This window comes from Sinohyriopsis cumingii, chromosome 11, assembly GCF_028554795.1.
Source record: "Sinohyriopsis cumingii isolate HCF-2022 chromosome 11, ASM2855479v2, whole genome shotgun sequence".
Taxonomy (NCBI): domain Eukaryota; kingdom Metazoa; phylum Mollusca; class Bivalvia; order Unionida; family Unionidae; genus Sinohyriopsis; species Sinohyriopsis cumingii.
The window spans coordinates 3,730,850-3,754,266 of record NC_142971.1 but is presented as its reverse complement, the minus strand read 5'-3'; the positions used below and the strand labels follow the sequence as shown (position 1 = coordinate 3,754,266).

At 36.1% G+C, this 23,417-nt stretch overlaps 1 protein-coding gene across 2 annotated transcripts in view; it reads right to left on the bottom strand.

Moving 5' to 3' along the window:
* Positions 1–23,417, bottom strand: part of LOC149787540 (guanine nucleotide-binding protein G(i) subunit alpha-like) — a 121,843-nt gene that overhangs the window by 9,625 nt on the left and 88,801 nt on the right. For both annotated transcript variants that reach the window (XM_089973685.1, XM_089973684.1), the window contains exons 4-8: positions 21,277–21,418; positions 12,339–12,496; positions 9,379–9,507; positions 7,171–7,300; positions 6,372–6,525 (exon numbers count right to left, since the gene is read on the bottom strand). In XM_089973685.1, the coding sequence (XP_089829811.1) occupies positions 6,372–6,525; positions 7,171–7,300; positions 9,379–9,507; positions 12,339–12,496; positions 21,277–21,418 (713 nt within the window). The remainder of the gene's footprint in view (positions 1–6,371; positions 6,526–7,170; positions 7,301–9,378; positions 9,508–12,338; positions 12,497–21,276; positions 21,419–23,417) is intronic.

Here is a 23,417-nt window from a genome sequence, read left to right as displayed (position 1 = left end):
TGTTCTGTTATTTCATAGGAAGCCATATCAGTTACATTACAAAAAAATGGACACAATAGCTAGCAACCAAAAGCAATAGCTAGCAACCAAAAGCAAATAAGTTCAATGGGGAAAATGTGAAGAAGAAATCTATTAGCATGACACATTTTTCACCAGAACTTTTCTATCATAAATATATCCATCGAGTGGGAAATTATGCCAGCTGCTAAAAAAAAATCAAAAAGGGGTGGGGGCACTTATTGGGGTAGGCTATTTCTTACTTTTAAAATGGATTAAAGATAATCAAGTACTGTAAATAGAAAGAAAAAGAGAGACGAAGAGACATGAATAATGTTTTGACACATAGATTTGGGTTATAACTAGAGAGATTGGTAGTGGTGTGGAGTGGGAACTTTTATGTATGACTAATGTTGTGACAGCCATTTAAGTCATAACTGCAGACACTAGGGGTGGAAGTGAAGAAGCTCTTTGTGTGAATAGTGTTTTAACCATGAGATTTGGGTCATAATTTTTTAAAGAAGAAGAGTATGGACTTCTATGTGGCTATAAAATATGGTAAGGGAAGAAATTTATCAGGATGCAGTTTCATAACCCTATGCTTAAACATACATACCAACATGTAGGGAAAGATAAGTCTGGCATGACTTACAGTCAGATTCATCAAACATTTATCCGTCTGTTGTTGCCATTCATTAACTTTAGAATTTTGTCTAAAGTTTTAAGGCAATCCTTCTGGTAGTTTAGGAGGAGTAACAATAACAAACTTGTGTTAATGGACAGACAGACAACATCAGACATCAGACAATGAATGACAGACAACAAGCCATCCCAGAAGTTCTTCTGGTCTATGACCAGTAGAGCTTAAAAAATGTAATTACAATCTAACATACTGGTAGGGCCAATATTAGTCAATAGTAAATCTAATCCTATGGTTAATATCCAAATATTCACACAAAAGTTTGTAGAAACCATTTTTAATGTAAAATATGATTCTTTGATAAAGCTTACCAAGTCACAATAATACCTCATAAATCCAGCATTCCCAGGCTAATAAGCACTCTGCTTGTAACAGTGGCAGTCAAACAAGAGTGATCTCCCCTTCTATTACAAAAATTGCAGTTATTAATGGAGCCGATGTACATGCTTTTTCAGATATGTAACTGTGGAAAGTGCCTAGGTGAGTATGCTTGTATTATGATCTGGGAAGCATTATCAAGGAATCATAGTATACTCTATGTTGCACAATCAAAATGAAAAGCTACATGAAAAGATCCAAACTAACACACACAAACACACATACATGCATTAGATGCCAGAACTTTATATATGGCCATTGATAGAATATGCTGAGTCAGACAAAACTCAAGCAGCAGAGCTATAAAATATCTTTAATCACTGTGTGGAAAGCTTAGCTTTCTCTGAACATCATCAGACTGAGCAAGGAAAAAGACACTTATGCAAAAATGTGAAAACATGAAGAGTGATTTGATAGAGAAGGCTCTGCACTGACAAAGCAAGTCAAGTGGGATGGTGAACAAGGATGGAAGTATGGCAGTGTTTGAAGGCAGTTATCTCCAGTTGTTCACAGTGTGTAGCTTTGATGGTCTGGGATTGGTACCAAGGAATGATGGGTTGCCAGGGACAATACCAGGTCATGTCAAGTCTTTCAGTGATACTCAGTGATACCTCTAACAGTCTGGTACTGAGTAATACAAGACAGTGCTGTTTATATAATATGTCCAAGTCAAAGAGTATCAGGAACTGGAAATACCTGGAAAATAAGTTACTGTACCTGGTCCCATAAACTGAAGGTGCAGATTGAGACTATGTCAGAGCTTGTGTTATCTGTACCAGGTTGGCATCTGGTCCAAAGCCTGGTACTGGATATCCCTGGAAAGATCACCAGCAGGATATGCCTCTGATGCCTGTATATAAATTATTGGTACAGACCAAGTTGATATCTGTACATGGAGTCAGCATCAGTAGCAATGTTGATGGCACTGGTATCCTTGGTCATGTGCCTTGGTCATGTGCTTCTCCTGAGTTAGTTATTTGGCAGTGACAGTTGTCCACACACCCTCAGGTCTGTATGGATACAGTTTATGAATGCCTTGAATTGCATTCCATACAATATATTTGCAGAGTGATTACACACAGCCATTTAGAATTGTATGTAACCCATGCACTTCATAATGCCTACCATGCTGACTCTTGTACAAAAAGACAGCAGACAAATGGCACACACAAGTGAAAGGTGATACTATGGATAAAGCCTAATGCCCAATGCATGATCTTAAAACATATAATAACAGAATAATTACTTGAGAGAATTCATAAGCAAGGGTTGAATACTGAGCTGAAATAAAAATACCATAGACCACAGGACAGGCAATTAGTATATTGCCAACAAGTTTATCAAATAAAATGCAAAATATGTTTATATGATCAAGATAAGGGCAAGCAATACAATGAACAAGAGTCCCATGAAGGGACTGACAATCTACTGGGTGAAAATTCAAGATTGGACCATTTCTTCTGTTTAATTGTTGAGTGCTGAAACCATCACTGATATTCTTCTGCAATAACAATATTTTAAAATTAGCTGATGTGGTACACATTTCAGACTGACACATTATTTAGAACAAAGCAGACATTGTTAGAAGTCTTTTGGTGAAAACCGCTCCATAATGATGATCCATTCAGAAGGAAGTGACAACAAGATATTTTAAAACAGTTACAGTGGCAGCCAAACTGGATATAAGACTGTCACCATTTGCTTTTAGAACCAACTAGGAATCATAACATCTGCAAGTCATTCCAAGCCACAATTGGAGGAAAATTTGCTCCACTCCTTGTGATGGATGATGATGTCAATGAGATGTCAGACACCTTCAACACAGTCATGACAGCAGCTGCCAAGGACATCATTGGCCTCCATCGCCCGAAGAAAAAACCCTGGGTTACAGAAGAGATTCTGAAGTTGTGTGATGCCCGAAGAGAACTAAAAAACACCAGACACACAACAGGGGCATTGAAGTACCGAGAAATAAACAAGAATATCAGAAAAAACTTGAGCAAAGCAAAAGAAAATTGGATTGGATAAAAGTGCACAGAAATGGAGAACAGTCTGATAAAGAATAACAGCAAAAAGGCATTCCAAATTGTGAAAGACCTCACCAGACAGAAACAACCAAGAGTCAGTACCATTCAAGACAAAAATGGAAAATGCCTCACAGAAGCGAGTGACACTGCAGAAAGATGGACTGAGTATTGCAAAGAACTGTACAACCATCAGTCCACAGGAGACCCAGAGGTGCTTGAAGTTCCAAACTCCTCAAATGATGATGACTTCCCCATTCTCAAAGAAGAGGTGGAGTCAGCCATAAGAGCACTGAAGAATGGGAAGGCAGCTGGAGTAGACAACATCCCAGCTATACTTAACAAGAATGGGGGAGAATCAGTGAAAGAGCTACTAACAAAAATCTGCAACAAGATCTGGCAGACAGGTGAATGGCCAACACAATGGATCCAGTCACTGATTATAACACTTCCCAAAAAAGGCAATCTCCAGCTGTGCCAAAATTACAGAACTATCAGTTTGATCAGCCATGCTAGTAAGGTAATGATGAAGATCATCTTGAACAGACTGAAACCACAAGCAGAAGAAATAATCGCTGAAGAACAGGCCGGGTTCTGGAGTGGAAGAAGCATAACAGAACAAATATTCAATCTCAGGGTTCTGTGCGAAAAGTACTCGCAACACCAACAAGACATCTATCATGTGTTCATAGATTTCAAAAAGGCCTTTGACAGAGTGTGGCATGAGGCATTGTGGGCCACAATGAAGAAGTATAACATGGGTCAAAAGTTAACCAATACCATCAAACAGCTGTACGCCAAGGCTACCAGTGCAGTAATTGCCCAAGGTGCTGTGGGGGACTGGTTCCAGACAACAGTGGGAGTGCATCAAGGCTGTCTCCTGTCACCCACGCTTTTCAACATCTACTTAGAGCGCATCATGAGCGAAGCCCTGGAAAACCACTGTGGGACAGTCAGCATTGGAGGGCGTAACATCACCAACCTCCGCTTTGCAGACGACATTGATGGGCTGGCAGGCAGTGAAGACGAGCTAGCCACCTTAGTGAAGAACCTGGATGAAACATCTTCCAGATTTTACATGGAGATAAGCGCTGAGAAGACAAAACTGATGACAAATAGTGGCAAACAAATCTCAGCCAAGATTAAAGTCAGAGGACATGAAATGGAAACAGTGAGCCAGTTCAAATATCTTGGTTCCATAATCACTGAAGAGGGATCAAGAGCAGAAATTTTGTCAAGAGCAGCACAAATAATGGCAGCTATGTCAAAGCTAAGACCCATCTGAAGAGACAAGAATATATGTCTGAAAACTAAAATCAGACTATTGCGAGCTCTAGTCATCTCAGTCTTTTTGTACTCGTGTGAGGCATGGACCCTGACAGCAGAATTACAACGAAGAATCCAGTTACTTGAAATGAGATGCTACAGAACCATCCTTGGCATCTCTTACATGGACCACATCACAAATGAAGAAGTGCGTAACACCATCAGGCGCGAAGTAGGCCAATATGAGGACCTCTTCACCACCGTCAAAAAGAGAAAGCTGAAATGGTATGGCCATGTCACTAGAGCCAACAGTCTATCCACAACAGTCCTGCAGGGCAGCGTCCAGGGTGGCAGAAAGAGAGGTAGACAGAGAAAAAAGTGGACTGACAACATCACAGAATGGACCAGGAAAAGTTTTGCGAAGAGACAGGCATTGGCACATGATCGAGACAAGTGGAGGAAATGGGTCAGATGTTCAGCAGCACAGTGCCTCAACGACCACACTAGGTCATGAGACTGATGATGATAGGTAAATCCCATGCTGACACAGATACTCATCTGGAAAGGAGTAAAGGTAACAATATTTTCAAGACGTAGTGTAGAAATAACCAGATTTTCAATATGGATGCTGTCACAGTGGTGGCCATACTAGATGTCAGATTGGCACCCTTTTTATTTAGGACCTGCTAGATATCTGGAGAAGTTTTTTAGAGATCATCCCAGAAGCAGTAGCAAGAACAAAATTTTCCAGATTACCACTGTGGTGGCCATTCTGGATATCAAATCAGTTCGATTTTCATTGGGATCTACTAGAAAGCTGCATGTTGACATGATCATCCATTCATGAGGAGTAGCAAGAACAAAATTTTCAAGATTGTAGCCATGTTGGCCATACTTGACATCACATAAGCACCATTTGTATCCAGGGCCAACTAGGCATCACTAGGCATCATAAGAAGACTTTTACTTAAAATGCCATTTTGATACGGCCATCCATTCAGGAGGAGCAGCAATAAAAATGTTGTCAAAATGGCCACATTCATGGCCATATTGGATGTCCAAGCCACACCATTTTCATTTAGGACCTCTAGACCATGGGATGAATGCTTGTGTAAAGTTTCAAGGCAATGCTCCAAGTAGTTTAGGAGGAGTAGCAATAACAAGCTTGTGCCAGCAAGGAGACAGATGACAGACAATGGAGTGGCCCCGAGTGGCCGAGTGGTCTAAAGCGCTCTCCGTTACGGATCACTGCCATCTCACCTCTGTCTGCATGGGTTCGAGTCTAGGATTCAGCCAATGTGGGTATGTGAGAAAGCTTGCTAGTAGCTTCTCGTGGGTCAGTGGTTCTTCCCGGGGTTTTCCCGGGTTCTTCCTCCACAATTAATACTGGCTGCCATGCATAGCCTATCATGTGCTGAAAAATGGCATTAAACCCCACAACAGCAACAAAAACAACAGACAATGGACCATCCAATTAGTCTTTTGTTCTAAGACCAGTAGAACTAAAAACATTTTGTTTCCCTGATGTGAGCAAGTTCCAAAAATCACTCAGATGATAATAACACATATGTGGGACTTTGACAAAGAGCATTCTTCTAAGCACAAGCACAATTAGTAACCAATGATTGAAGGCCATGGTGCCAACCTCTCCATCCAAGGGAAGACCAATCTTGTTTACCTTCCACCTTGGCAAGCAGATGATTGCTGCTAAATTAAGCCTAAAGATATAGTGAACATCTCTTCTATCTTGGGAATGTTGGATTTGTGAGGCACTGGATACACTCCTTAACAATTCATGATTGGGAAACATATCTGTAGAGGAAACCAATTGTTAATGAGCAAATGTGATAATAGTAGAACTCCAATGACCATATCAAATGGGCCCTAATAAACGTGTATGACAGTTAGATTATGATGATAGGAAATTATCAAATACAAATATGGAGTTACATACATAATTATTGCCTAGTAGAAAACAACCAACAGCTTACACAAATATACCCTACCTTTGTACTCTGGAAAGCAGATGCTAAGAGGGGATTGCTTGATTTTCTCAGCAAATAAGTCCTTCTTGTTGAGGAACAGGATAATGGAGGTGTTTGTGAACCACTTGTTGTTACAGATGGAATCAAATAATTTCATACTCTCCATCATCCGATTCTACAAGGACAAGAATTATAGGTAAAATAACTTTTTTTTACTGTGTAAAGATAACTCCAGTTTAGTGCTTTTTGCCATTATCCATTTAACATCCAGTGGTCTGATTATCAGCTTAAAGTAGCATGAATGGAGTTATCTGTACTGAACAGACTCAACATATATGATGTATTCAACATTTTTAGTCCTTAATATTTTCAGTCTTGTATCTCAGTTTATAGCTTTTTGTTACCCTAAATGTTGGCTTATAGTTGTTCATGGATTTTCCTTCCCACTTTGGATGTTACATTTATTAGTTAAAATAGTTCTGCCAAATGACTAGTGATAGAATGTTTAGTTCCTTTGTCTTGCTTATACCTTTCAGTTACGTCATTTTCCTATAGCGTTAAGTTACTTCCTGCATATTGTTCTCTTACATCCTCCTGTAACTGCTGCAAGTTCTTCATAATCGATCTATAAATAAAGTTGCCATTACAATTTTTATATAAACTACAATTTAACTGAATCACATTAACGTCATGGCATACACTGTCACAACGTACATGTCCTTAAAATTTGTACTCTAAATCATCTGATTTATTACAAAACAAACTTATACTAAATAAAATATAAAATTTAAATCAAAAATAACTGAACAGTATTATTTACAATTTCTTGGTCTTCTGCCAACATGAGGTCATATTCACTCATGGCTACAGTAAATATGATGGCAGTCACACCCTCGAAACAGTGAATCCACTTCCTTCTCTCTGACCTCTGTCCACCAACATCGAACATCCTGGAAAAACAGGTAATTACAAGTTCATTTTTTTTCCCATATTGTGATACACTCCATCTGTCTGTAACCACATCTCTGCCTAAAACATTCATAGGTTGAAGATACAGTGAGATGGGTTCTTCCTTACATAAGTGACAGGTCAAATGTATAAATATTGCAATTACAATAACATTTCAAAATGTTTTAAGAAACTGTTTGCATGCATTTGTAAGAAATGGACACATTACATATGTAACAGACTTTACATTACAATCACTGACTCATGATAAGGGGGTGTTGGGGGATGTTATGTTGATTTGCTGTGAAAGTAGATCTGAATTATAATACATTAATCTTCATAGCAATATTTTGTACAATGTATCATTACATCACACACTAATATAAGCATAATGTCTGAGGAATCCAAATGCATTTCAAACCCTACTACTGAACTTTCATCAAGTTACAAAAGACATTAAGCATCTGTTGTCATGTGACACATGAATTTTACCCTTGTGCTTATTATATATCATGTGTTTAATCAATTCAATGTTTGATTTGAAACAGCTGTAAAACATAGATAACGAATTCATTATATGCATTTTCCATGAAACGAGCACCTGAGTCAAATCCTATGTATATATATAGATACATAAGCTAATGGAGAATATGTAAATGAACTTAATTACTGCTCATCAAATTGACAATACATTTTGGTATTGAATGACAAATGATAGATTTATCATTTAGAGGGCTAAGGCCAACTTGATTGTTAATCAAACTATAAAATGAAACCATCACTTGCAAGGATAATGATCTGTTACTGACTGGCACCTCAGTATTCATGGTTTATTAACATATTTCCAATTGCTTCAAGCTGTCTAACCAAATATAAACTTCCATAAAGGCTATCTTTTATCAGAATGAATGCCATTATACAATGATATAACTGATATCTTACAGTCAAACCTCCAACCACCTACCCATAAGACCACCATAATGATTTTCCTAACAATTTCCTACATAGTTTGCTGCATATAGTGACCAATTACTCAACCCCACAACTAACTGCTATATTTCAGTCCTGTGGACATCAGCAAATGCATACAGTGACCACCAGCTCAACCCCAATGGGGACTGTTAAGTTTAAGTTTTATGAAAGTCCACATATGCATATAGGGACCTTCAGCTCAACCCTACAACTTACTGCTATTTTTCAGTCCACAAAAGTCCACAAAAGCATATAGGGACCTTCAGCTCAGCCCTACAACTTACTGCTGTTTTTCAGTCCACGAAAGTCCACAAAAGCATATAGGGACCTTCAGCTCAACCCTACAACTGACTGCTATTTTTCAGTCCACGAAAGTCCACAAAAGCATATAGGGACCTTCAGCTCAACCCTACAACTGACTGCTATTTTTCAGTCCATGGACCACCACAAATGCATATAGGGACAGGTGATTATTAGAAGTGAATGTCTTCTTTATCTCTTATCTGATTAATCATTACATTTAATCAATTTGAAGAACTGCATCTAATTAACTCTGTTTACTCTTTGTTTCAGTTTTTGCAATTAAAAATACGATACTCTCATCCATCTCTCTATCTTTCTTTCTATCTGCTTCTCCATCAAACTGTCAATCAATCTGCTTTATATCATTTCTATCCAATCAATTTTCATGACTCTTACCTGCACATAAAGATAACCTATGTATAACGGCCATTTTTATCTGGACTCCTGTACAGTTGTAAATAGGTGTGATTGTATTACATTAGCTTTGCGCTATAAATTGTTTATTTTGCAAGTGACTAATTTAAATAGAAACATTATGGTCACAAAAGACTGGTCAGTGAGTAAAATAGAAGAAAGTGGACTGCAAATTTGTACTCAGTCTGACCTATTGGGAACATCAATCTTGAAACTGTATTACACAGGAATTAGCCAAAAATTATCATTAATATTTTCACATTCAATTATTCATAAACCAAACTAATACAGAATACAAGTGTACAAAAAAAAAAAATGCAATACAATATCACCATCTGAGCTAGCCAGCAGAAGATCCTGACGAGACATACTTCAACTTAATGCTACTTACTTAAAGTGAAGCCCCTTGAAAGTGAAGTTGCTCTCGATGATTCCTGTGGTCTTGACCCTGGTCCTCAATACATCCTGCTCTGTTGGGACGTAGTCTGACCGACACAGACGCTCTAGCTGAGACAGGTAGCTGAGGAAAGTTGTATGACAAGTTTATATACTCTAAAAAACAATCTCATTATTTTAATATTGTTACTTTATATTCAAAATTTGTAGTGACCATAATTAAGTTTGTATTGACCATGTTTAAGTTTATACTGACCATATTTAGGTTCATACTGAATGCTTCTTTTATACTGTGGGAAATTGAATGCTTGATTATAATTGTATTTATAGAACTTCTTTCATTTAGGTCTAAAGCAGCAAAGTGGTAACCCTACTGCCAGTAACAGAAAAAGGTACTGACCATGATTTATCGCATTTTCACTAATTGCTAATTAACACATAAGCTAAATTTGAATTAATCATTTATACCTACTCCATATACTCATTTTTAAGTCCAAACAAAACACTCCGTATCAGGGTAAGAAACTGCCCAGACCTAGATCTACTGGTGAAGTATGTGATGGCAGATCTGGATCTATGTTGTTTGTTCTACAGATTACTCTAACAACATGCACAGACCTAGATCTACTGGTGAAGTAAGTGATGGCAGATCTGGATCTATGTTGTTTGTTCTACAGATTACTCCTAACAACATGCACAGACCTAGATCTGCGGGTGAAGCATGTGATAGCAGATCTGGATCTATGTTGTTTGTTCTACAGATTACTCCTAACAACATGCAAAGACCTAGATCTGTGGGTGAAGTATGTGATAGCAGATCTAAATCTATACAGTTAGATCTGATTTCAAAGATGTACGTACAAAGAGATGATCCCAGGATGAATAAAGCTGTAGACTGCACAGAGTACATTTTCATATGCATGACTTGAAATTAATTTGAAGGATTTCTCAAGCATCACCGCTTTCCAAGTTTGCAAATTCATACAAATTTTGCTTGAATCATACAACTGCACACCCTGGGAGCATCTCTGCAAACAGAATGCAATAGGTTTTCATGTATGCGTTGCATCTATTGATGTTAGCAGGAAGTGAATATATACTGTTTATACCCACTTATAAGCTGAGACAAACTGCAAACTACACAGACCTAGATCTGCAGATTAGGGTCTATGTGGTTTGTAGATGGACTCAGCTTATAAGTGAGTATCTACATATCTGACAGTTGCTGAAATGCATCCGAATCATGCATCCAGACATGAATCATGCATCCAGACATGAATCATGCATCCAGACATGAATCACGCATCCAGACATCAATCATGCATCCTGACATGAATCATGCATCCTGACATGAATCATGCATCCAGACATGAATCATGCATCCAGACATGAATCATGCATCCAGACATGAATCACGCATCCAGACATCAATCATGCATCCTGACAGGAATCATGCATCCTGACATGAATCATGCATCCTGACATGAATCATGCATCCAGACATGAATCATTCATTCAGACATGAATCATGCATCCAGACATGAATCATGCATCCAGACATGAATCATGCATCCAGACATGAATCATTCATTCAGACATGAATCATGCATCCAGACATGAATCATTCATTCAGACATGAATCATGCATCCAGACATGAATCATGCATCCAGACATGAATCACGCATCCAGACATGAATCATGCATCCAGACATGAATCACGCATCCAGACATCAATCACACATCCAGACATGAATCATGCATCCAGACATGAATCATGCATCCAGACATCAATCATGCATCCAGACATGAATCATGCATCCAGACATGAATCATGCATCCAGACATCAATCATGCATCCAGACATTAATCATGCATCCAGACATCAATTTCACTACAGAACATGAATTTGCTTTATTTTTCATCCCCAAAAGAAATATGAAATATTAAAATGTCAGAAGAAAATTTGTGTTGTGTTATTTTACCCTATAGATGATACAGTGTTATTTTACTTAGTGGCATGCTATGGGTAAATGTTGCCCAGGGCAGTAATGATGTATGAAAGGGGTTTCTGCACCCCAAGACCTCTGGAGCCAATTGTTTAAGTGCCTCAAGACCTCAGGAACCTGGGGCTCCATCCGTCCCCCCTCATCAGTACACTACTGATTTTACCCTGTTGACGATAGCCTGTTATTTTACCATTTAGATCAAACAGTTTTATTTTATGCTATATATGATACAGTGTTATTTTACCACAAAGATCAGTTTTATTTTACCCTATAGATGACTGTGTGTTATTTTACCCTAAGGATCAAACAGTTTTATTTTACCCTATAGATGACACAGTGTTATTTTACCACAAACATCAGTTTTATTTTACCCTATAATAGATGACTGTGTGTTATTTTACCCTAAGGATCAAACAGTTTTATTTTACCCTATAGATGACTGTGTGTTATTTTACCCTAAGGATCAAACAGTTTTATTTTACCCTATAGATGACTGTGTGTTATTTTACCCTAAGGATCAAACAGTTTTATTTTACCCTATAGATGACACAATACTGTAAAGGTTTCTTCTCAAGTATATAATAATGGCACTTTGGTCATATATACCACATAGAATCTAGCCCAGTAAATTTATCAAACATAGTTAACAATCTGTAATAATCACTTATTCACTCTCAAAATATTTACCCAAACACAACTTATTTTCCTTCCATTATTAAAAAGATATTAACAAAACTCCATTGTGGAACTTCTTTTCTTTTTCTTTTTTAAGGTCTAAGTTTGAGTTTTGAAAACGTGGAGAATGAACAAGGAAATTATTAGCAATGCATGCAAAACACAAAATCTTCAAGCATATCTACAACATAATTGTGCATGGTCAATGTTTTAAAAAATTAAGTGTCTGCTGCAAACATTTCCCAAACTATTTTGCGTGTGGTAAAGACTTACTATTGTGCTGAGTCATTCAGCTGGTACTCGCGAGATCTGCCAAAGCATTCTTGTACTCCTGCATCATCCCACAATCTTTTCATGACATTACCAAGTTCTGTTGGCATCTCGCCTTCTTCTGCATTCATAGCCAGGTTGAAAAATAATCGAGCATCATCCTATTTTAAAAAAATGTGCTTTACAAACTGATATTAAAGTTTGGCAAATTAAAGTACAGATCAGAAATACAAACTTGCTGATACTAAAGTTTGGCAAATTATAGTAGAGATCAGCATTACAAACTTGCTGATACTAAAGTTTGGCAAATTAAAGTAGAGATCAGAAATACAAACTTACTGATACTACAGGTTGTCAAATAACGAGATTACCAACACAAACTTTCTAATACTACAGTTTGGAAAATAACACTAAAATTCAGTAATAAAAATTCCTTGATACTACAACTTGGCAAATAAACTAGAGATCAGAAATACAAACTTGCTGATACTAAAGTTTGAAAATTAAAGTAGAAATCAGAATTATAAACTTACTGATACTACAGGTTGTCAAATAACTGGAGATTACCAACACAAACTTTCTAATACTACAGTTTGGAAAATAACACTAAAATTCAGTAATAAAAATTCCTTGATACTACAACTTGGCAAATAAACTAGAGATCAGAAATACAAACTTGCTGATACTAAAGTTTGAAAATTAAAGTAGAAATCAGAATTATAAACTTACTGATACTACAGGTTGTCAAATAACTGGAGATTACCAACACAAACTTTCTAATACTACAGTTTGGAAAATAACACTAAAATTCAGTAATAAAAATTCCTTGATACTACAACTTGGCAAATAAACTAGAGATCAGAAATACAAACTTGTGAATACTAAACCTTGGGAAATAACACTAGAGATCAGTAATATAAACTTGTGAATACTAAACCTTGGGAAATAACACTAGAGATCAGTAATACAAACTTGTGAATACTAAACCTTGGGAAATAACACTAGAGATCAGTAATACAAACTTGTGAATACTAAACCTTGGGAAATAACACTAGAGATCAGTAATACAAACTTGTGAATATTAAACCTTGGAAATGAAACTAGAGATCAGTAATATAAACTTGTGAATACTAAACCTTGGGAAATAACACTAGAGATCAGTAATATAAACTTGTGAATACTAAACCTTGGGAAATAACACTAGAGATCAGTAATATAAACTTGTGAATACTAAACCTTGGGAAATAACACTAGAGATTAGTAATACAAACTTGTGAATACTAAACCTTGGGAAATAACACTAGAGATCAGTAATATAAACTTGTGAATACTAAACCTTGGGAAATAACACTAGAGATCAGTAATATAAACTTGTGAATACTAAACCTTGGGAAATAACACTAGAGATCAGTAATATAAACTTGTGAATACTAAACCTTGGGAAATAACACTAGAGATCAGTAATATAAACTTGTGAATACTAAACCTTGGGAAATAACACTAGAGATCAGTAATATAAACTTGTGAATACTAAACCGTGGGAAATAACACTAGAGATCAGTAATACAAACTTGTGAATATTAAACCTTGGAAATGAAACTAGAGATCAGTAATATAAACTTGTGAATACTAAACCTTGGGAAATAACACTAGAGATCAGTAATATAAACTTGTGAATGCTAAACCTTGGGAAATAACACTAGAGATCAGTAATACAAACTTGTGAATACTAAACCTTGGGAAATAACACTAGAGATCAGTAATACAAACTTGTGAATATTAAACCTTGGAAATGAAACTAGAGATCAGTAATATAAACTTGTGAATACTAAACCTTGGGAAATAACACTAGAGATCAGTAATATAAACTTGTGAATACTAAACCTTGGGAAATAACACTAGAGATCAGTAATATAAACTTGTGAATACTAAACCTTGGGAAATAACACTAGAGATCAGTAACACAAACTTGTGAATACTAAACCTTGGGAAATAACACTAGAGATCAGTAATACAAACTTGTGAATACTAAACCTTGGGAAATAACACAAGAGATCAGAAATACAAACTTGTGAATACTAAACCTTGGGAAATAACACTAGAGATCAGTAATACAAACTTGTGAATATTAAACCTTGGAAATGAAACTAGAGATCAGTAATATAAACTTGTGAATACCTTGGGAAATAACACTAGAGATCAGTAATATAAACTTGTGAATACTAAACCTTGGGAAATAACACTAGAGATCAGTAATATAAACTTGTGAATACTAAACCGTGGGAAATAACACTAGAGATCAGTAATATAAACTTGTGAATACTAAACCTTGGGAAATAACACTAGAGATCAGTAATATAAACTTGTGAATACTAAACCTTGGGAAATAACACTAGAGATCAGTAATACAAACTTGTGAATACTAAACCTTGGGAAATAACACTAGAGATCTGTAATACAAACTTGTGAATATTAAACCTTGGAAATGAAACTAGAGATCAGTAATATAAACTTGTGAATACTAAACCTTGGGAAATAACACTAGAGATCAGTAATATAAACGTGTGAATACTAAACCTTGGGAAATAACACTAGAGATCAGTAATATAAACTTGTGAATACTAAACCTTGGGAAATAACACTAGAGATCAGTAATACAAACTTGTGAATACTAAACCTTGGGAAATAACACTAGAGATCAGTAATACAAACTTGTGAATATTAAACCTTGGGAAATAACACTAGAGATCAGTAATACAAACTTGTGAATATTAAACCTTGGAAATGAAACTAGAGATCAGTAATATAAACTTGTGAATACTAAACCTTGGGAAATAACACTAGAGATCAGTAACATAAACTTGTGAATACTAAACCTTGGGAAATAACACTAGAGATCAGTAATATAAACTTGTGAAAACTAAACCTTGGGAAATAACACTAGAGATCAGTAATATAAACTTGTGAAAACTAAACCTTGGGAAATAACACTAGAGTAGAGAAATACAAACTTGTGAAAACTAAACCTTGGGAAATAACACTAGAGATCAGTAATATAAACTTGTGAATACTAAACCTTGGGAAATAACACTAGAGATCAATAATATAAACTTGTGAATACTAAACCTTGGGAAATAACACTAGAGATCAGTAATATAAACTTGTGAATACTAAACTTTGGGAAATAACACTAGAGATCAGTAATACAAACTTGTGAATATTAAACCTTGGAAATGAAACTAGAGATCAGTAATACAAACTTGTGAATACTAAACCTTGGGAAATAACACTACAGATCAGTAATATAAACTTGTGAATACTAAACCTTGGGAAATAACACTAGAGATCAATAATATAAACTTGTGAAAACTAAACCTTGGGAAATAACACTAGAGTAGAGAAATACAAACTTGTGAATACTAAACCTTGGGAAATAACACTAGAGATCAGTAATATAAACTAGTAAAATACTAACCCTTGGGAAATAACACTAGAGATGAGAAATACAAACTTGTGAATACTAAACCTTGGAAATAACACTAGAGACCAATAATATAAACTGGATGATACTACATCATAGCAAACCATTAAATAAATTCTTATAAACAAATAAACAAGGGAAAAAATACATGCACTAGTAAGCATTAAGATTCTGAGAATGTCATGACTTTGCTGAGAATTCAAATTTAAATTTAATACATTTGTCCAATTCAATACCAAGCCAACACTATATATGTCTCCACACACAAAGCCAACACTATCTATGTCTCCACACACAAAGCCAACACTATCTATATTTCCACACACAAAGCCAACACTATCTATATCTCCACACACAAAGCCAACACTATCTGTCTCCACACACAAAGCTAACACTATATATATCCCATACATAAAGCCAACACTATCTATGTCTCCACACACAAAGCCAACACTATCTATGTCTCCACACACAAAGCCAACACTATGTCTCCCATACATAAAGCCAACACTATCTTTATCTCCACACACAAAGCCAACACTATCTGTCTCCACACATAAAGCCAACACTATCTATATCTCCACACAAAAAGCCAACACTATCTATATCTCCACACACAAAGCCAACACTATGTCTCCACACACAAAGCCAACACTTTCTATATCTCCACACAAAAAGCCAACACTATCTATGTCTCCACACACAAAGCCAACACTATGTCTCCCATACATAAAGCCAACACTATCTATATCTCCACACACAAAGCCAACACTATCTGTCTCCACACATAAAGCCAACACTATCTATATCTCCACACAAAAAGCCAACACTATCTATATCTCCACACACAAAGCCAACACTATGTCTCCACACACAAAGCCAACACTTTCTATATCTCCACACAAAAAGCCAACACTATCTATATCTCCACACACAAAGCCAACACTATCTGTCTCCACACATAAAGCCAACACTATCTATATCTCCACACAAAAAGCCAACACTATCTATATCTCCACACACAAAGCCAACACTATGTCTCCACACACAAAGCCAACACTTTCTATATCTCCCATACATAAAGCCAACACTATCTATGTCTCCACACACAAAGCCAACACTATCTATGTCTCCACACACAAAGCCAACACTATTTATGTCTCCCATACATAAAGCCACACTGCCATCTCACCTCTGTCTGCGTTGGTTCGAGTCTAAGATTCGGCTAACGTGGGTATGTGAGAAAGCTCGTCAGTAACTTCTCGTGGGTGGGTGGTTCTTCCCGGGTTCTTCCTCCACCATTAATACTGGCCGCCATGCATAGCCTATCGTGTGCTGAAATATGGCGTTAAACCCCACAACAACAACAACAACATAAAGCCAACACTATCTATATCTCCACACACAAAGCCAACACTATCTGTCTCCACACACAAAGCCAACACTATCTATGTCTCCACACACAAAGCCAACACTATATATATCTCCACACACAAAGCCAACAATATCTATGTCTCCACACACAAAGCCAACACTATCTATATCTCCACACACAAAGCCAACACTATCTATGTCTCCACACACAAAGCCAACACTATGTCTCCATACATAAAGCCAACACTATCTATGTCTCCACACACAAATCCAACACTATCTATGTCTCCCATACATAAAGCCAACACTATATCTCCACACACAAAGCCAACACTATCTATGTCTCCACACACAAAGCCAACACTATCTATATCTCCACACACAAAACCAACACTATGTCTCCATACATAAAGCCAACACTATCTATATCTCCACACACAAAGCCAACACTATCTATGTCTCCACACATAAAGCCAACACTATCTATGTCTCCCATACATAAAGCCACACTGCCATCTTACCTCTGTCTGCGTGGGTTTGAGTCTAAGATTTGGCTAACATGGGTATGTGAGAAAGCTCGCCAGTAACTTCTCGTGGGTCGGTGGTTCTTCCCAGGGTTTTCCCGGGTTCTTCCTCCACCATTAATACTGGCCGCCATGCATATCCTATTGTGTGCTATGGCGTTAAACCCCACAACAACAACAACAACATAAAGCCAACACTATCTATATCTCCACATACAAAGCCAACACTATCTGTCTCCACACACAAAGCCAACACTATCTATGTCTCCACACACAAAGCAAACATATCTATGTCTCCACACACAAAGCCAACACTATCTATGTCTCCACACACAAAGCCAACACTATCTGTGTCTCCACACACAAAGCCAACACTATCTATGTCTCCATACATAAAGCCAACACTATCTATATCTCCACAAACAAAGCCAACACTATGTCTCCACACACAAAGCCAACACTATGTCTCCATACATAAAGCCAACACTATCTATGTCTCCACAAACAAAGCCAACACTATCTATGTCTCCCATACATAAAGCCAACACTATGTCTCCACACACAAAGCCAACACTATCTATGTCTCCACACACAAAGCCAACACTATCTATGTCTCCCATACATAAAGCTAACACTATGTCTCCACACACAAAGCCAACACTATCTATGTCTCCATACACAAAGCCAACATTATCTATGTCTCCATACATAAAGCCAACACATGTCTCCAAACAAAAAGCCCTTAGTATCTTTATTTATCAGCAAACATTCAAAATACAGTAAAACCTGTCTTAACAGTCACCTGAGTTCAGCAGTCACCTGTCTTCCTCAGCCGGAGGCAAGGTGTTTCTAAGCTAAACAGTGGTCTCACCCTGCATTCCGTGGTCACTACAGCATATCAGCAGTGACCATTCCAAGTAGGCAAAATTAAACTTCTTTTATTTGACAAGCAAGGCATGATATACATAAAGGTATATTACCTGAATCGATTTTTAAATGTTTCATATTTCGATTGTATTTATCATAATCTGGTGAAAATTAAAGGTTTCTGACTAAACCAGATTCATCAAGCAGAGCACATGCCAATGCATTAGTCGCGTGATAAAAAAACCCCATCATTGATACATTCTATGTTATTGATGAATCTGACTTTTCCAAGTGACTTTAACTTTATATTTTTGTATTTTTGTGCAACAACATTGAAAAGGGAGTTTATTTTTTATATCAGGTGACTACTGTACCTCTGGTGTCACTGGAATGTAGGTTGCAAGATTTGTGCAGTCATGTCACTAGAGATGCAAATGGCAAGTATCTGGTCAAATTTCATCAACAATGTAGTTTCGTTTCAACTGTCCACAGATTAAATAAATACATAATGATTATAATACTCACAATTTCTCAGAAAAAAATGATTTTTCATATCAACTTAATGCAGGTATGACTTGATGTAACAGGCTGCTGGTAAGCAACTACTCCATGCTGCCACCACATGGTAGCGGCTAAATTAGAACTTTTCAAAAGGCAAATGACTCTACCTAACACACTTATGTCCAATATCAAAAATAAGGTGGGAAGGGTCAGATGAAATTCAGATGTAGGTGCTACTAACAACATTCCAAGGAAGCTTCTTTTCATTCCCTAGTCATCAAAGGTTGCAAACAAAAGCCGACTGTCTTTAGATCTTGGTGGGTTTGAGCAACTGTTAATCCATAAATTGTTTAAAGTGTGAACACCTGTTTTCATGCCTAATTATATCAACTGCCCTGATAAAAAGTCTGTCATGTGTTTCACAGTTACATGCAAACTGTCAATTAGTAATTTATATAGGAGCCATTTGTACTGATAAAAGTAAGCAAGTGAGAGAGCATATGATAGATATGTATAAATGAGCACATGTAGACAGCTGTAGCTTTCCTGATTTGATGGTGGTGTACTTAAATTATCAGATTGGTTTTATAAGACTTTCAATGACAATCAGAGTTGGGTACTGACAAATGCACAGTTGTTTCTCTACAGGAAAGAAGATAACACCCCTTGTCAATCAAACAATCCAAGTAAGGATAAAGTATTGGAACTTATTTATTTTTTATTAACTTTTGTTGCTTTTGTTTTTAAATAGCTAAACTATATACAAAAATCTTGGTAACATACTTAACTACTGCTAATAATAATATATGTGAAATAATAATAATAATAATAATAATAATAATAATATTACTAATGCTAATGTTGTTTGGTTAATGACACATAAATTTGTCATGAACCAAGTTTGAGAGCTATTAACACCTGCATTAAGAGGTCATCTGTCTACAAAGGCCATTTTTGCCTTTTCCCATGGGTGCTGCTGTACAGGTTTGACTGTAACTAATACATACCACATTCTTGATCATTAAATATGTTTTACTCAGTAGCTATCTGTTATTGTGTGAAATTAAACAGTAACACACTTCCCATTAATTACTCTGGATCATTAAATATTTAATGAATTTTACTCAAGGCTATCTGTTACTGTTGGAAAATAAAGAGTAAAACATTTCCCATTAATCACACTCTGGATCATTAAATATTTAATGAGTTTTACTCAAGGCTATCTGTTACTGTTGGAAAATAAAGAGTAAAACATTTCCCATTAATCACACTCTAAAGTTATTTAAATGGTGGTGAACTGTGATTTTTCATTGCATGCTAAGCAACTGTTATCTGCTGAACTTAATGCATTCATCACAATGCCTTTAATTTGTTCTTGCTGTACATCATCATTATATATATATATATATATATATATATATATATATATATATATATATATATATATATATATATATATATATATATATAAAACTTGTAGTCTTATTAGGCAGTAATATTTCAGCTGTTTGTCTTTGGGTTCATAATCTATGCAGAGTTTTGCAAAGGTCTGGGCCTTCAAATGGAATTGCAAAGTAGGGTAAAATGGTGTCCTCTTTGCCAGCATTCATTATAATTGTCAGAATGCTCTGAAAACCCTTTTGCTTCCTTTAGAAATCATGTGACAGAGGTAGTTTCCTGGAGGACCTCAAAACAAGGCAAACTGAAAAAAGCACCTAGGTTTTTGACGGTGTGCCACAGAACTTAGAGAATGATGCAAGACGCCTTCAGATTTCAGTATAGGCAGTTGTTTACACTACGTTACTGTAGCACTGGTATCTGGCAAATTATATTAACCTGATGAATGCTGCAAATGGCCGCTTCAAGTATCATGTTTACATGAAAATTGAAATAAAGGAAGAGAATCTGTTTCTATTTTTAATTGTAAAATAGCTTATATTATAAGACATAATATATATATATATATATATATATATATATATATATATATATATATATATATATATATATTATAAGACATAACTTGTATCATAACACATAACTTAAATTGTAACATATAATTTAAATTATAACACATAATAAATTCAATCTATTGCATGAGACCTAAAACTGTGGACTTAAAAGTTGACATACAAGAGAGATACAAAGGGAAATAACTTATTATTCACTGGGACCAAACAATCAAAGTTTATACCTCTCTTTCTGAATGTGCAAAACTTATCCTAAGCTGCCCCATGGCACGGATAATGGCCACCATTGATTGGATGGTATTACTGTAGACGACAGGCCGATAATGTAAACACTCATCTGTAGTGTACCCCTTCTCATGAATGATTCTGAAAGAAACAGTAGCCTGCTTAAATAATTAATATAGTTTGAACTTAACATTTGCCTCTACCTATATGCAAATGCCTTCATTAATTAGTTATCTACCTACCAGGTGGCAAAACAGGATAAGACAGTCCATAGCCTTCAGATTAAATCTAATATAATTTTGAAATAGCTAAGACCACTTCATTTTTATAATTGTTCCAGTAACTGAAAGTAAATTACTTTATCAAAATTTTCTGATAGTTTAATTAATGCTGTCATAAATAATATTTTGGTAAAAATTTTTTCCTTTTCAATTTTTCAAAAACTTCATTTGAATTTGAACATACCATACAGCTACTTACAAAGAATTCTAATGATAATCAAAACACGGTCTGAATATTTTATAAATCTCCTAATTATCTTCCAAATCCTTTTCAAAATCAAAATCCTTTTAAAAATCCAACCTTTTTCTTTGATGTGAGATGGTCTAACATTTATAAAGAAAATACTTCAACATAAACTGATGAAAAATATTTAACAAGAGTCTCTACTGGCTGAAATTTTTTCCAGGAATCCAATTTAAAACTGTTTTTCTTCCTTTAATTACTGAGTGTTGAAGCCATCACTGATATTCTGGAGTGAAAACACTACTGTCAAATCAGCCACTGCAGTGGCCATATTGAGGTAAGATCATTTAGAACCAACTAGATATAAAAAGAAGAGTTTAGGTGAAAACTCCATTTCAATATGGCTACAAATTCACAAAAAGTAGCAATAACAAGATTTTCAAGATGGGCATAATTTCAGCCATAATGGATGTAAGATTGGCACCATTGTCACTTAAGACCAGCTAGATATCTTAAGAAATCTTTTAGTGAAAACCTCATGTTAATATGACCATTCATACAGCAGTAGCTATAACAGGATTTTCAAGACAGTCACCAAGTTTACCAAACTGGACGACAATTGGCACAATTATCATATAAGGCCAGTAGACACTGCACGAAGTCTTTGGTGAAAACCCACATCAATAAGACTTTCTGGGGGTTTGGGGGGAGCAGTAATAACAATATTTTAAAAATTGCTGTCATAGATCAACAACATCTTCATTACAACCAACCAAACATCCTAAGAAATCTTTCTTTGAAAACCTCATTTCATTGTGACCATCAATCTAAAAGAATTAGTCATATGAAGATTTTTAAGATGGTCACCAAGATGGCCATAGTGGAAGTCAGATGAGCACCGGGGCCCTGAGTGGTGAGTGGTCTAAAGCGCTCTCCATTATGGATCGCTGCCATCTCATCTCTGTCTGCATGGGTTCAAGTCTTGGATTCGGCCAATGTGGGTATGTGAGAAAGTTTGCCAGTAGTTTCTCGTGGGTCGGTGGTTCTTTCCAGAGTTTTCCTGGGTTCTTCCTCCACCATTAATACTGTCTACCATGTATAGCCTATAAAAGTCTTCAAGTGGAAACTCCAAGTTGATATGATGTTCTGTTTAGGAACAGCAATAAGATTTTCAAGACTTTCAGGGTGGCCATACTGGATCTCAGAACACTGCCATTTTCATTTAAAGCCAACTAGACTTCACAAGAAGTTTCTATATGAAAACCACATGTCAATATGACCATCCATCTAGAAGTACAAATAATGAAATTTTCAACATGTCTGTCTTGATGGCCATTTCATTTAGAGGCAATGAAACATAAGATGGGTTCTGATGAAAACCTCATGTCAGTATGACTCTCTGTTCAGGAAAAGTGGTAATAAAAAGAGTTACGCAATGTCTGCCATGATGGCCATAATGTGTATCAGATCAATACCATCAGACATTATAAGAAGTCTTGAATGAAATGCTGATATGATGCTTCCACTCAAAAGGAGAGGCAATAACAAGATTTTCAAGATAGTGTGGTGTGACATTTTTTTTTCTTTTAGGATCAACAAAACCTTGAGATCAATGAGTGTGTCAAGTTTCATGACAATCCTCCAAGCAGTTTTAGGGGGTGAGGCAATAGCAAAC